Source organism: Somniosus microcephalus, chromosome 27, assembly GCF_052327205.1.
Source record: "Somniosus microcephalus isolate GS21.2 chromosome 27, FLI_Smic_1.0, whole genome shotgun sequence".
Taxonomy (NCBI): Eukaryota; Metazoa; Chordata; class Chondrichthyes; order Squaliformes; family Somniosidae; genus Somniosus; species Somniosus microcephalus.
The window spans coordinates 41,481,179-41,497,532 of NC_141013.1; the positions used below are offsets into that span (position 1 = coordinate 41,481,179).

At 49.8% G+C, this 16,354-nt stretch overlaps 1 protein-coding gene across 1 annotated transcript in view; it reads right to left on the reverse strand.

Annotated features, from left to right (window-relative positions):
• Nucleotides 1-16,354, reverse strand: part of cemip (cell migration inducing hyaluronidase 1) — a 247,262-nt gene that overhangs the window by 44,348 nt on the left and 186,560 nt on the right. The window contains exons 15-18 of the mRNA XM_085968878.1: nucleotides 7,333-7,402; nucleotides 7,067-7,195; nucleotides 5,333-5,418; nucleotides 5,001-5,132 (exon numbers count right to left, since the gene is read on the reverse strand). Of these exons, the coding sequence (XP_085825004.1) occupies nucleotides 5,001-5,132; nucleotides 5,333-5,418; nucleotides 7,067-7,195; nucleotides 7,333-7,402 (417 nt within the window). The remainder of the gene's footprint in view (nucleotides 1-5,000; nucleotides 5,133-5,332; nucleotides 5,419-7,066; nucleotides 7,196-7,332; nucleotides 7,403-16,354) is intronic.

Genomic DNA, 16,354 nt, shown 5'->3' on the forward strand with positions numbered 1-16,354 from the left:
GAGCCAGGCTGTTCGCAACCTCGGCATCCTATTTGACCCTGAGCTGAGTTTCCGACCCCATATCCGCTCCATCACCGAGATTGCCTACTTCCACCTCCGTAACACCGCCCATCCCCGCCCCCGCCTCAGCCCATCTGCTGCTGAAACTCTCAGCCTTGCATTTGTTATCTCCAGACTCGACTGTTCCAACGCTCTCCTGGTCGGCCTCCCATCTTGCACCCTCCATAAACTTGAGCTCTTCCAAAACCCTGCTGCCCGTTTCCTAATTCGCACCAAGTCCCGTTCACCTCTCACCCCCCGTGCTCGCTAACGGACATTGGCTCCCGGTCCGGCAACACCTCGATTTTAAAATTCTCATCCTTGTGTTCAAATCCCTCCCTAACTCTGTAACCTCCTCCAGCCCGACAACCCTTCAAGAATTCTGCGCTCCTCCAACTCTGGCCTCTTGCGCATCCCCAACTTCCTTCGCTCCACCATTGGCGGCCGTGCCTTCAGCTGTCTAGGCCCGAAGCTCTGGAATTCGCACCTTAAATCCCTCCACCTCTCTCTCCTCCTTCAAGACACTCTTTAAAACCCAACTCTTTGACCAAGCCTTTGGTCCTTCTTTGGCTCGGTGTCAATTTTTTGTCCGATTAGGACACCTGTGAAGCACCTTGGGACGTTTTACTGCCTTAACGGAGCTCTATAAATGCAAGTTGTCGTTGTATCTGACAAACAAAGAGATCCCCAGCTATTGGGATGAATACTACAGTACTATGGCCTAGAAATTCAGTATAGCCACTTTTGGGGCGGTAAAGTCGGGCGGCCGCTAAAGTTTGCGCCCGGCGCAAAGTCGCGCCCCCTTCGCCGATATTCAGTCGCATCGCCCCAAGAGGTTGCTGCTGCGCTAAAACAGGCGATGCACGACTATCTTTAGGCACTAAGCCGGCGGTGCTGAGCGATACCCCCGAGGCCGGGCGCAGCGCCGGTGCGGCGAGTTGCTGATTGACAGCAGACACTCTGGCGCCGGTCAGCTCTTAAAGGGGGAGGGTGGATTTGTTTGCCTGCCATGCCCTGCACACTGTAGCCCTCAACCTAGGCCTGACCACTTCAGCTTCACCTGCACAACGCCCAGGGCTATGGAGAAGGCCAGGGAGAGAGCGCAGCACTTCAGCGACGGTGACCTGAGGCTGCTGGTTGGCGGAGTGGAGCGCAGGCGCCATGTTCTGTTCCCAGAAGGTGGCAAGAGGCCGCTGCCCAGCGCCTACCGGAAAGCCTGGAGGGAGGTCTCAAACAGGGTGTCTTCCAACAGCGTGGTTGCCAGGACTCCTGTGCAATGCCAGAAGAAGTTCAACGACCTCACTCGGGTTGTCAGGGTGAGTACCCTTTCCAGTGTCCTCCTCATCCCTGCATGTGCACCTCACTTTATGGGCAAAGGGACCTGAAAGCCCTAATGGCCAGCCCTCATCCAGCAGCTATGGGACTGTCATGAAAATCACTTGCACATTCAGCACTTTACACACTGTACAAGCTATTCGGCCATGGGAGGCATTGCAGACAGGATCAGGGCTTCACACTGTACTTAGAGGCCGTCCTTTCTCTTGCAGGCCTAGGTGGCGCACAACCGGCGGAAACGAACTGAGACCGGGGGAGGCCGTCCTGACGTCAAAGAGCTCTCCGACCTCGACCAGCATGTGGAGCGCATTATGGCAGGCCGGCTGATTGGCCCCGTCGCCAGTGGAGATGCCGACCCTGTTCTGGGCACCAATGGTAAGGGCATCACCTTTTTGACCTCTCTCGTTCCACTTGCGCCTCAGATCAGCATCCTTTGCCACTGTCCGACCAATGCAGTGAATGGCACCACTCATGCCTCCCTCGCTGCCGCCCTGTCCTCACTCTAAAGCTACTCTTGTGCCTTCCTGCTTTCAGATGGTGAATCGCCAGGTGAGGAGGCGGGCCCTCAAGCTGCCACTGTCAGCGCTTCGGAATACGAGGAGGAGGAAGAGGAAGCCGGCCCATCAGTGCCACCCTCAGCCGCGCCAGCCCATGGCGATGTAGGGGACACGTCTTCCCTGGAGGGGAGCCGGGGGGAAGGGTCGGAGGAGAGTGAAGCTCCGGGGCCCAGCGGCCTGCAGCAACACGGGAGGGGTGGGGAAGCTCGGCGGACTTCTCCCCAGAGGGTGAGTGCGGCCTCCAGTCCTGCGACGGTGAGCGCAGAGGAGGTGCGGCTCCTGGAGGAAATGGGCGTCCAGGCTGAGCACAGGCACAATGAGCTCATGGCTGCAGTGGCAAGGATGCCTGACTTCATTGAGTCTTTGTCAAGGAGTGTGCAGCAATTTGGAGCAGCACAGGCCAGGAGTCTGGATCAATTCAGTGCAGCACAGGCCAGGAGTCTACAGGACTTCGCGGCAGCACAGGCGGCGTCGAGCCAAGTGCTCAGTTGTGCCGTCCATTCACTGGCTGTTGTCATGCGGACACAGACCAGGGCCACACGGGCACTAACTGCTGCCACCCTCGCTGGATCAGCCAGGCATCGCCAGGGCACTCGCCGCGCAGCAGCAGCCCAGCAGTCTGTTCTTCAGCTGTTTGCTGCGCATGCTGCAGTGCTGGCCCGTGCGAGTGCCAATGTGTCAGGCGACCAGCGAGCACCTGCGATCTGCCAGGTTGGCACCATTCCTGCAGCCGACACTGCCACTCCGCCATTGCAGCTGCCACGAGCCGCTGGACAGACTGCTGCCGCCCAGCCAGAGTTGGAGCAGTCAGCAGCCGGCCACTCCAAGGCCAGAGCTGGTGCAGGCCGACCCCCAAGGGCATCTGCCGTCTCGCCATCTGCCCCTCAGCAGCCTTCCCCCAGCCTTGCTGCAGCCACTGGGCTCCCATTGAGGAGGAGCTGCAGGGCAGGCAGGGGCCAGGCAAGGATGCGAAAGGCATCGCCCTCGCAGGGCAAAAAGTAGAAGGTATGCACAAATGCCTGGTGCTTTTTGTAAGGCCGAGATTGGTGCAGTTGTGTTTTTGTAAGGCCGAGACTGGTGTCTTTCTTTCTTTTTGTAAGGCCGAGACTGGTAGTTTTGTGTTTTTGGAGGGGGCTTCTCCACATGAGGATGTAATGTGGGAAGGGCAGAGGTTTTCAATAAATTATTGTTGTTAAATTGCACTGTGCATGGTTTTTTGGTTAAGTCCTGGTTGCCCTGCTCGGCTGAGGGCTTGTGGAGCGGCTACATTCATCTGCTGACATTGGCACAAGCCATTCCCTGAGAGGGGGCCTAGAACCGACGTTCAATAAGCCGGCGACGGGCGGCCCTTGCACTTTCTGCCTCCCTCCTGTGCTGGTCCTCCTCCTCCTCCTCAGGTGGTCCTCCAATCTCTGGTGGCAGTGGCTGAGTCCTGCGGATAGCCAGGTTGTGCAGCATGCAGCAAACGACCACGAAATGGGAGACTCGCTCCGGCGAATATTGTAGGGCTCCACTGGAATGATCCAGACAGCGGAACCGTTGCTTCAGGACGCCGATTGTTTGTTTGATGATGTTCCTGGTCGCTTGATGGCTATCGTTGTATCCCTCTTCAGCAGGGGTGCTGGGCGCACGGAGCGGGGTCATCAGCCAGGTACACAAAGGATAGCCTTTGTCCCCGATAAGCCATCCTCGTGGGTGAGGCTGGGCCTGGAACATGTCTGCCACAGAAGTCTGTCGCAGGATGAAGGCATCGTGGCTGCTGCCTGGAAAGCGGGCATTGACAGCTAGGATGAGCTGCCTGTGGTCACACACCAGCTGGACGTTCAGCGAATGGTAGCCCTTCCGGTTGCGGTAATCCTCGGCATTCTCCAGAGGTGCCCACAAAGCCACATGCGTGCAGTCAATGGCGCCCTGCACCATGGGGAAGCCCGCGAATGCTGCAAAGCCCATTGCACGCTGTTGCTGCTTGGCAAGGGCCATGGAGAAGGAGATGAACTGACGTCTCCTTGTGAAAAGGGCATTGGTCACCTGGCGGATGCAGCAATGCACGGCGAACTGGGAGATGTTGGCAATGTCCCCAGCAGCGGATTGGAAGGAGCCGGTGGCATAGAAGTTGAGAGCCACCGTCACCTTCACTGCCACCGACAGAGACGTCCTGCTCCTCAGGTGTGGCTGCAGATCACCGCCAAGCAGGTGGCAGATCTCTGTGACCACCTCCCTTCTGAATCGCAGCCTCCGAACACACTGCTCCTCAGACATGTTGAGATAGGAGAACTGCTGGCGGTATACCCTGGGTGGGTAAGGCCTCCTTTCCCAACACCTGTTGCCCCCTCTCCATCTAGCCAGGGCTGCCACTCTCTCACGGCGTCTGTGAGCCCTTTGGATGTAATTGAGAAAGCCAGCGTTTACACCCATTGCAGCCCCCATAATATGCTGGCAAACAATGAGATGTCAATGAAGGCAAAGACAAGTGGAAAGCTGTGGCCTGAAGCCACAAGTACCTGTCCGAGTGTTGGGCCAAAGCAGAAAGCTCTCTACCTTGGTCTCTCTGCAAAGATCCGTCTCTCAAGAAGGAGTGCTGCGAAATGGCAGCCTTTTATAGTGCAGGAGGAGTGCCCTTTAATTTGCGCCCCCCGCGCCCCGCATCGACTGAGCACCGTTCCACTCTAACAGTCGCTAGGGGCGCCAGGCGCACAATGGGGCGTCGCGACTGAATTTCCAGTTGGGGGCGCACAAAGGGCGTTGCACGAGGAAATGACGTCATGATCTGCGCGCGCAGCTGAGCGCGTGCAAAGACTTTGCGCCGCCGCTAAATCTTGAGTGAAGTTGGGGCGAGGCGCAGATCGCGCTGCGCCCGGCCGCTAGCCGCCTAGCGCCCGACATCTACTCCTCCTAAGGCGCTACCAGCTGGCGCAACCAACTGAATTTCTAGGCCTTAGTATGTGACTGTGTAATGGGAGAGTAGTATAGAGTGTATTGATATAGTACATTTAGATTTAACGTACATTGCCAAACTTTAAAACACATTTTATAGATTTAACATTTTTAAGAGAGTGAGTTGGAACTTACTGGCAGTTCTCCAACCACACGTCCCCACCACGAAGCCAAGCACCATGGTCCTGGTTCTTATACGCAATATAATTCTTGATTAAAGCAGGTTCTCTTGGCTTGTGAGGGTCGGCTTCTTTATGGGGGCTGTACCTAAATAAGGAATCAGACAACTCTTTAAAATGGACTCAAAAATGAGAATTTATCTGCAATGCGACAGGAAAAAATTAAACTTTTCCTACGAATACTGAGTGAGTTCACGCTTTTAAAACTAAGTTGTGCGAAACACATACATTTTTCAGAGAAGCGATTAGGGACTTTATAAATACAAGTCCTCCTTTTCATGAACCCACCTTGCACCAACCAGCGAGAGGAATGGCCTCTTGTCCTTTGCATTAGCTTCGGTCGTCTTCACCCCATGATCAATCATCATGCCAGCCTGAAAAATAGATCGAGAAAGATTCAAAATGTACTCTAGCTATTGAGTTTATGGCGGCTTTTAATGAAAATGGTACAATCACGATTCCATAAGGTGAACAGGATCCACGAGGCAAAAAGTAATCTTCTTTAAAATGGACAAAACACCTATGGAGGCGTGAAAGGTGCTGGCAATTCGCCCAACTAATGCTAACAAGGCCTGAGAACCAATTTTGGGCTTCCTGGTTGGGGTGAACTCTCCGTGCATGGCGCCCATATCAGGCCTGATGTGGACCTAAAGCAATTTCCACTCCATGGTTCCTTTGTGTAGTTTTGGTCTCCTTACCCATAGAGGGAGTGCAGCGAAGGTTCACCAGACTGATTCCTGGGATGGCAGGCCTGTCGTATGAGGAGAGATTGGGTCGACTAGGCCTGTATTCACTAGAGTTTAGATGAGAGGGGATCTCATTGAAACGTATAAAATTCTGACAGGGCTAGACAGACTGGACGCAGGGAAGATGTTCCCCCTGGCTGGGGGGGGGGGGGGGGGGTCTAGAACGAGGGGTCACAGTCTCAGGATACGGGGTAGGATATTTAGGACTGAGATGAGGAGAAATTTCTTTAGTCAGAGGGTGGTGAACCTGTGGAATTCTCTACCACAGAAGGCTGTGGAGGCCAAGTCACTGAATATATTTAAGAAGGTGATAGATAGATTTCTAGACACAAAAGGTGTCAAGCGGTATGGGGAGAGAGCAGGAATATGGTATTGAGATAGAGGATTAGCCATGATCATATTGAATGGCGGAGCAGGCTCGAAGGGCCGAATGGCCGACTCCTGCTCCTATTTTTCTATGTTTCTATGTTTCGGCCCTTTACTTATCTAAAAAGAAACTTCCCTTTAGGAAGGTAAAAGTTCCAAAGGCATATTTTGAGTTTATGGAGAAGCCTCAACAGGTCAGTGCGGCTGTGAACATGTATAATGCAGGGAGGACTTTACCTGCAACCATACACTGACCCAACACAAGTTCTTAGAGCCGGATGAACGCATTGCTAGGTACAAACAGCAGGTACCAATGATCCCTGTCATTTTTTTTGGCCCCTTTAAGGAAAAGCCAGAAAGCCGGCTGCACGGGTTCCCTGGAGCGTTGCGCAGCCGCGCTGCTTACAGGGAACATTGGTAGGTCCTGCGGGCATTTCAGGGCCAGAGTGATCTCCTGGACTAGTTTTGATCACCTAGATGGGTCGGAGAAGAATTTCCCAGATTTTTTCCCCCAAATTGGCCTGGGTTTTATCTGGTTTTTCACCTCTCCCAGGAGATCACATGGTTTCGGGTATATATATTGTGATACACAAGGTATTGCAATCGTGTGGGACTGGCTGGACGGACCAGAGGTCTATCATTATTCGTGTGTTCGTATTGTTTCTCCAGTTGTCAATGGGATTTAGGGACACATCCATGGTACAGGGGAGGGAGGCTTAAAATGAAGTTGTCTTATTTTTCTATACATGTTTCTACATCGGCAGAAATCACAGTGGCTAGGAATGTGCTTGTAAATACTCATAGCAACCCACATTTTGCAATAAATACCAGCTGAACGACTATAAAGATGTTTATCCCATTCTTTTAGTGCAGCTCTCTGTAGTATTACAGCGATTGCGTGCAGACTTACCCTGTAGTTGGAATGAGCCCTGTTGTTGCTGAACTTTCCCAATGGCTTGTGTTCAGAATAACCAGGGGAATACATTCCTTCTGAAGGCCCCGTGGGCACGTGGTGGAAAATGAACCAAAAGCCGGTTTCCTGCAATGTAAGCATGCTGATGAATGCTTGAACTTCCCAAAAGGTGCGTCTCGGCAGCTTAAACACAGAATAAAAAGCCCCCCACGTGACTCTGGCCTTACAATAAACGCTAACACATGGAACACAACACGACCTACCTCAGAGCCAGCAGCTGCACAGTTGATGAGGTTATTGTTGGGGTTTGCAATCCAAAACGTGGAGACAGCGCTGTAACGGAAACAGCAAAGATTTACTGTAAGGCAGCATTGACTTGCAAACGTTTAGGGGGAAAATTCGGTTGCTTTGCGCCACCTGTTAGCGCCCCGGGGCACAAAGCACCGAGCGCGCCGCCGCTAATGCCTCCTGCAAAATTCAGCGTGAGGTTAGCAGCGGTGGAAGCCGGTAGTGCCCCACGGCGCTGTAGCCCCAGCGATGATGTCATCGCCGTGCGCAGCGCCCCGGCCGCAAACTTGGCTCGCGCCCCCTGACCTACCGCTGGACGCCGTGTCCGACAGGGTCAAGGGGGGGGTGTTTTTGCGGCCGTGGCGCTAATTAAAGGGACGGTGCTGGGTGGCCATTTTTTAATTAGGCCGCCTGCCAGCACCTGCCCCTTCTTGCCTCCTCCCGCTCCCTGGTTGTCCAGCAGGGCTCCGGGACGTGCTGCGCTAGGCCCCTCCCCTTTAATCGGGGGGGCGTGTGGGAGGCCTGTAATACCATGGCGCTGTGTGCCAGAACGCATGGCGCTGCTGCACGTAGCACCGCGATATTCAATGGGAGCGCCCCAAGAGGGAGGGGGAGCACTTCCAGTAGCCCTGCCTCCTGCTTGGGGTGCAACCATTCAATTTCGGGCACGGGGGCGCTAAAAGTCACGCCCCGGCGAAGTTATCGCCGCCAATTTTTCCCCCTTTGAGTTTACTGTCCAATTTAAGCAACACAAAAAATACTCAATTAATATCATGGTATTTTGCACATGTAACAGGCATTTCAAATAAACCCCATTTGTAGGAGGGAAGTTACATTTTATCAAGATGTTCCTTATAGTGTAATGAATCTGCTTTTCTTTCAGAAAGACAGAACTGTTAATGTAAAGGTTTTCAATTATTTTCTCTCCCTGTTCCTCTACATTTCAAAAGCAGAGGCAAATGTTAAACCGCCCAGAATCCAACTTTACACGAGGTTTCAGGCAGATCCCGGTGCTTTTAAAGGGTCAGTTCCACGAGTGAGCTCTGCTTAGGAGGCGGTAAAGGAGAACGGAATGTGACTGGGCCAATGATGTTAAACATTACCTGCACCTTACTTGTGCCACACACTTTAAAGTGAAATGGTATTTTCTGTACAGTTTATCCTTCAATGACCTCATGAATAGAGACACAGAATCATAGAAGTTTACAGCACAGAAGGAGGCCATTCAGCCCATCGTGCCTGTGCCGGCTCTTTGAGTGTCCGATTTAGTCCCACACCCCAGCTTTCTCCCGATACCCTCCAAATTAGTCCTCTTCAAATACGTTTCCAATTGCCTTTTGAAAGTTCTTCTGGAATCTGCTTCCACCGCCCTTTCAGGTAGTCCGTTCCAGATCTTAACAACCCTCTGTGAAAACATTTCTCCTCATTTCCCCTCTAGTTCTTTTGCCAATTATTTTATATCTATAACCTCTGGTTACCGACCCACTTGCCAGAGGAAACAGTTTCTCCCTACATTCTCTGTCAAAACCCTCATGATTTTGAACACCTCTATTAGGCCTCCCCTTAACCTTCTCTGCTCTAAGGAGCACAATCCCAGCTTCTCCAATCTCTCCACACAACTGAAGTCCCTCATTCCTGGTACTATCCTGGTAAACCTCCTCAATACCCTCTCCAAGGCCTTGACATCCTTCCTAAAGAATGATGCCCAGAATTGTACACAATATTCCAGCTGAGGCCTAACCAGTGATTTGTAAAGGTTTAGCATGACTTCCTTGTTTTTGTATTCAATTCCACTATTTACAAAGCCAAGTATCCCATGCGCTTTCTTAACCATCTTATCACCTTGTCCTGCCACCTTCAAAGATTTGTGAGTATGTATCCCCTTTGTCTCTGCCCCTTTCTGTAACTACTTTAAACCTAATTATATTATGATCACTATTACCCAGATGTTCTTCCACGGAAACACACTCCACTTGCCCCATTTCATTCCCTACACCTAGATCCCGTACAGCTTTCTTCCTCGTTGGGCTAGAAACATACTGATCAAGAAAGTTCTCCTGTACACATTTTAGGAATTCTTCACCTTCCTTGCCGTTTACATTGTTTTCCTCAGTCTATATTAGGGTAATTGAAGTCCTATTACTGCCCTATTATTTTTACATTTCTCTGAAATTTGCCTACAGATTTGCTCCTCTGTCTCCTTCTCACTACTTGGGGTCTATAGTAAACACCCAGCAATGTAACAGCTCCTTTTCTGTTCCTTAACTCTAACCAAATAGATTCAGTCTTTGAACCCTCTAGTATATCATCCCACTGTACAACTGTAATATGATCCTTTATCAATACTGTTACCCGCCCCTTTGTTTTTACCTTCCCTATCCCTCCTTAATACATTGCAGCCAGGAAAGTTTAGTTCCCATCCCTGCCCATGTTTAAGTCAGGTCTCCGTTGTAGCCATTATATCATAACCTCATGTGGCAATTTGTGCCTGCAGCTCATCAACCTTATTTGTAGCACTAGCGTGTCAGCCTGGAATATGGGCTCAAGTATCTGGAGTGGGACTTGAACCCACAACCTTCTGACTCGGGTGAAGGGGGTGATTTTGCCAGCCCCGGGGAGGCGGGTTTGGAGGCGGGACTGCCGGGAAAATGGCAGAATCTGGGGGCGGGTACTCATCCCGCCCCCAACCCGCCTCCGTGCCATCTTCCCGGGAGGTGGGTACCCGTCTCCTGGAGGCGGGAAGGGGATTACAGCCACTTAACTGCCTGTTAGCAGATAGTTAACAGGCAGTTAAGAGGATTATCCCCATTTTACCATCAGAGGTGCGGGTTTCCCGACATCGGGAAACCCCGCCAGGATCAGCGAGGCGAGCAGTGGGGTCCTAAAGTGCGCTGTGGAGGTGAGTGATGGGTGTAAGTGTGGCGAGGTAAGTATGTGAGGTGAGTGAAAAGTGTTAGAAAAAGTTTACTTACCTTTGTTTCTTCCTGCAGGCTTCAATTGTTGGGGATCCGGAGGCTCCGGCATCTCACCGGCAGAGATGACAGAATGGCTGCTGCATTCTCCAATGTAACAACCATCTAATTTCTGCTCAGTAAACAGGTTTGGTGAGCCTGGAGTACAAGAACTCACCAAACAACAGAGAATGTCACTGTTTGACAGCTTCTCAAAGCTGTCAAACGATGACAATTCATCTGTCAAAAACTTTTGACAGATGAAACATACGCTGACGTTCTCTGTCACCGGTTTCCCCTTAGTTGGCCTGCTAAGCCTGCTGGGCGGGCTTAACAAGGTCAATGAAGGGAAAATAGCGTGGGTTGGCCAAAAGTCAATGGAGGCGGGACTAAAACCCGACAAGCAGCTGTCCCGCCTCCAACGCGCCCCCATTGACAAAATCACCCCCGAAAATGCTATCAAAGCCGAAGTAAAAAAAAAATCCACCTGTTTGAACCTCCCAAGGTCTCACGATTTCCCTTGGATTCTGCAACAGATACACATTTCCAGCTTTGCTAAAATAGGATATTAATAAAATGTAACTTCCACAGCGACAGGTCTGTGGACGTGGACAAACAGCAAATTTACCAGATGTGTGAAATTTGAGTAAATAATTATAATCTCAATTTAAACTAATCTGAATCATCTCATCTCCAGTTTGTATCAGAATTAAAAACAAAATCAGAATATATTCCGCTTACCCTGGTTTTGATTTTCATCAAGTATGCGCTCACCGCTAGAATTTGTTTTTAATAACTTACAGCACAGTTTCAATCACAAACACATTTTGTTTCTTTATGGAGCTTTGTAAAAAAGTTGTGATTATGGTTAACTATAACTAACAAAGCTTGATTTCTAGCATCCGAAAATGGGAGCTCGCGGTTTTCTTTGGTTGTTCCATTATGCCTTTGATTCTGCCTTTTTAATCTAACTTTCAAAGATTATTCTGTGCAATTCCTGACACTTATCCAATCTCTACATCGGGAAAAGGGGGATAAACACAACGGGATAGGCTCCAGAAGGCAGTCAAAAACAGCAAATTTTGTACACAACCTAAAGGCCCTTTAGAGTATTCAAAATAACTGCTAATGGGAAGTCAAAACCATGTCGGGTCCTTCATACCCTGGGAGTGCAGAAAGCTAAGTACTGTAGTTCTTTTCATTCTCTCGTGCTATGGTTTATTGACACAAGGCTTCAGTGCTGCAACACCAGATGATGGGGCTTAAGCACTCAATTCAGCTGTGCTCGCGTACAGAGATGGCCAGAGTGAGCCAGGTCCTTACCACCTGGTCTGTAGTGGGAGTGGGTTGGGGGGGGGGGGGTGGGGGGTAGGGAAATCAGATGAAGAGTCACCTTGGTACCTTTCATACACCTGCCCTCTCAGGTGTCAGCCTTGGCTCAGTGGGTAGCACTCTCACCTCTGAGTCACAAGGTTGACGCCCCTCTGTGCAATTTGATGACTGTTTCTGTAACAGATTATTCAGCTCATGTAATGAGATTGCAAGAGGTTCAAGCACCACTTCAGAGACTTGAGCACAAGATCTAGGCTGACACTTCAGTACAGTACTGAGAGCGCTGCACTGTTGGAGGTGGCGTCTTTCAGATGCGATGTTAAACTGAGGCCCCGTCTGCCCTCAGGTGGATGTATAAGGTCCCATGGCACTATTCGAAGAGCAGAGGAAGTGCCGCGGCCAATATTTATCCCTCAACCAACATCACTAAAACAGATGATCTGGTCATTATCTCATTGCTATTTATGGGAGCTTGCTGTGCGCAAATTGGCTGCAACATTTCCTACATTACAACAGTGACTACACTTCAAAAAGTACTTAATTGACTTTAAAGCACTTTGGGATGTTTTCAGGTCGGGAAAGGCGCTATAAAAATGCAAGTCTTTCTTTCTTCTTTCTTCAGATAACGCCAGAACTCAAATATTCTGTAGCCCGTCACCTGTATCCTTAGTTTTCTTCCTTATATCATGGCATCTCTTCCTGTACCCCTGCAACCGTCTATGTGGTGTTGGCTCAGCTGGTGATTTCTCCTCGGCTTCCTTTCATGTATCTGGACTGCAATTGTGCCAGTGAGTTCAATATTCCTGTTCTCCTGGCCAGTACCTCTTGGACAATCAAGTTTATCATCAGTGAAACGCACCTATCAACCTGGTTCTACAGTCTCCGCCCAGCACATCTGTACTGTAATGTCATGCTTCACGACAAAATTCATCTACTGGGGGCTCAAATTGCCAACATGTGGAATTTGGCTTCAGAACCATAGGAGTTTTCAACACAAAAGGAGACCATTCAGCCAATCGTGTCTGTGCTGGTTCTATACCAGAGCAATCCAAAACTAATCCCACTGTCTCCCCTAGGCCCTGTATATTCCTCTGCTTGAAATATTTACCCAACTTTCCCTTTAAAGGTGCAATGGTCTTTGCCTCAACTACTCCCTGCTGCATAGCATGCTATGCCCAACAATTTTCTGCACCAATTCTTCGTAACTCTCTCTCCTCATTCTCAGTGACAATTTTAAATTGCTGTCCCCTTGTCATTAACTCCCCAGCCACAGGAAATAATCTTTCTTTATTCACTCTATCAAACCCCTTCATAATTTTAAAAAACATCTATTAAATCTCCTCTTAGTCTTCTGTGGCACTGTGGAAATAATCCCACTAGTTCAAATCTCTCTTCATAAGTATAGCTTCCCATCCCTGGCATCTTCTTGGTGAATCTATGTTGGATGCTATTGGTCTGCTGTGCTTTCTATAACGGGGTATCCATAACTTCACCCAGCACTATAACGTTATGGTACTGGACAAGCAACCCACAGGTCACGAGTCAAACTTCCACCTTAGCAGGTTGTGAATTTGAATTCAATATTCTGGTCAGAAAGTGACCATTGCCGAGGCAGCCACCGCCTCCAGCTGCTCTGGCCTACATATGATTCAGGTCCCACACAATGTGGTTGACCCTCAGGGTAACTAGCGATGAGAAATAAATGTGCCTTTATGAGCAATGTCCACGTCCTAGAATTTTTTTTAAAGTAATTCTTAGCAATCAAACTTCAAATTCTGGCTTTTTAAAAAATAACAGCAATAATCCACTTGTTGCCCGCAGTTTGATCATTAGTTCATTTTACAGAAACCTAACCTAGTTCTTAAACTAGATCAATGTCAAGAGGGGAGGAGATTGGCAAAGGTTATATCTAGAGTCCAACATCCTTTCCTATTAAGCCCCCGATGTTTGGGCACAGACAGGAGAAATGCACTGTGCCTATTTCTAGAGGAGAACAGAGTTTCTTCTCATCATTTTATCAATTTCATTATTTCTATGTAAAAAGCCTGACTGTCTCTGCCCTCGAGTGACAGTATTGATGAACAAGTCATGTTTGCCCTCAGTTCTTGCCTCTTCACCTAATGTTGTGTCTGGAGAGAATAGGAGCCTTGAGTACTTCAGCTCCTTCAACTTATTATTCCAGCTACAGAATCATTTGTACCAGGCATGAATGGAAGAGATAGGAACAGGAGGAGGCCATTCAGCCCCTCAGGCCTCCTCCGCCATTCAATTAGATCATGGCTGATCTGCTCCTCAACTCCATTTTACCTGCCTTTGCTTCACATCCCTTGATATCATTACCTAACAAAAATCTATCTATCTCAATCTTCAAAGCTCCAATTGTCTGAGCATCCACTGTCCTCTGGGGGAGAGTTCCAAATTTCTACCACCCTTTGTGTGAAAAAAGTGCTTCCTGATTCTGCTCTTGAATGGCCCAGCTCTAATTTTAAGATTATGGCCTAGAAATTCAGTGTAGCCACGTTTGGGGCGCTACAGTCGGGCGGCCGCTAAAGTTTGCGCCCGGCGCAAGTTCGCGCCACCTTCGCCGATATTCAGTCACATCGCCCCAAGAGGTTGCTGCTGTGCTAAAACAGGCGATGCACGACTATCATTAGGTGCTAAGCCGGCGGCCCGGGGCGATACCCCCGAGGGCGGGCACAGCGCAGGTGCAGTGAGTTGCTGATTGACAGCAGACACTCTGGCGCCGGTGAGCTCTTAAAGGGGGAGGGTGGATTTGTTTGACTGCCACTCTCTCATGGCGTCTCTGAGCCCTTTGAATGCAATGGAGAAGGCCAACGTTTGCACCCATTGCAGCCCCCATTATATGTTTCCAATCAATGATATGGCTCTGAAGTTAAAGACAAGTGCAAAGCTGTGGCCTGAAGCCACAAGTACCTGTGTGAGTGTTGAGCCAAACCAGAAAGCTCTCTACATTTGTCTCTCTGCAAAGATCCGTCTCTCACAAAGAAGGAGTTTTGCAAAATGGCTGCCTTTTCTACTGCAGGAGGAGTGCCCTTTAATTTGCGCCCCCCGCGTCCCGCAGCGACTGGGAACCGTTCCCCTCTACCAGTCGCTAGGGGCGCCAGGCGCACAATAGGCCGGCGCCACTGAATTTCCGGTTTGGGGCGCACAAAGGGCGTTGCACGATGAAATGACGTCAGGATCTGCGCGCGCAGCTGAGCACTCGCAAAGGCTTTGCGCCGCCGCTAAATCTTTACTGAAGTTGGGGAGAGGCGCAGATCGCGCTGCGCCCGGCCGCTCGCCGCCTAGCGCCCAACATCTCCTCCTCCTAAGGCGCTAGCGGCTGGTGCAAACAACTGAATTTCTAGGCCTATGTCCCCTGGGTCCCCACCAGAGGAAATAGTTTCTCCGTATCTACCCTATCGTATCCTTTTAACATTTTAAACACCTCGATTAGACGCTCAATCTTTTATACTCAAGGGAATACAAGCCAAGTTTATGCAACCTGTCTCATCATTTATGAAGATCATAAAATGATGCATTGGGATGGCTACCAGAATATTGTGCTGCCTCCTTCCCCAGCGTTAGGTCTCTAGGCCCTTATAAGCTCAAGACAAGACATAAAATATCTGGGTGGTCTCTGTTCCAGTATCTGGCAAGGGCATTTAAGGCTGAAATAGTCTCTCGCTAAAACTGAAAGTGTTTCTGGGTATCCACAACTATCCAAGCTGGTGAGCAATAGAAGAATTACTACATTGCGCAAAGATGTAATAGAAAAACATGGAGGAGTTCCAGGTAAAGCCTTTCCAATGTATGAATTTTATAAGGCTGGTTAGGAATCTGAGCCATCTAAAACTAATGTCCTGGGAAGGTTCCATCTGGGCATTCGCCATGTTTATCCAGAAGTCTTAACCATCTGAACTGAAGAACATCTGCTGCACAAATCTCACTGCTTCCTCCCGAGAGGTATTATTAGCCAATTAGTTAAGTAGGGTAGGCGTAAAGCTGCTTTCTGAGGATTGTATGACGATCAGTGGCAGCCATTTAGCTGCAATTACATTCGGGGCGTATATTTCATGAGGAAATGGGCACCAGCTGAGGCTCAACTATTTTCTCTGGCTCTTTGGGCGACCATCTCAATGTTCTATGGAGCCCAGTCGGTCTTCTGTACCCACCAGATGGATAATACCTGTTCAAATTTCTTTGGACCATGTAAGCAAGACTCCACAGACTACATTTTCTAATTCAGTGCATGATTTCCTGATACATACTCCCGGTGGGCCAGGCAGCATGCAATCAGAAAATCTACCCTTCCAGTGTCCTTTTCAGAGGTCCAATGTAGCAGCAGTAGAATCCTTGCCGCCTCGCGGGATCTTGAATACAAGGGAAAGTTTTGTGAGGCCCCACATTGGCAGCAGGGTCTTGCATGCAGCTAACGGCCATCGGAAAATTGCGGGCTGCATTTCTCAGATAGACGCTGGCTGCATGGCTGCTCTCCCTCCTCCCACTCCCAGGGACAGGGTCTCACAAGATTTGTCCGGTATGGTTATACTGCAGATGGCAGTAGAGAATGGCTTAGACACAATCTGGGCAAACACAGCTATACTGCTAGCTCGATCCCAATTTCAAATTGGGGAATAGGAACAGAGGCCATTGAGCCCCTGGAGCCTGTTCCACCATTTAATGAGCTCATGGCTGACCTGTGACCTAACTC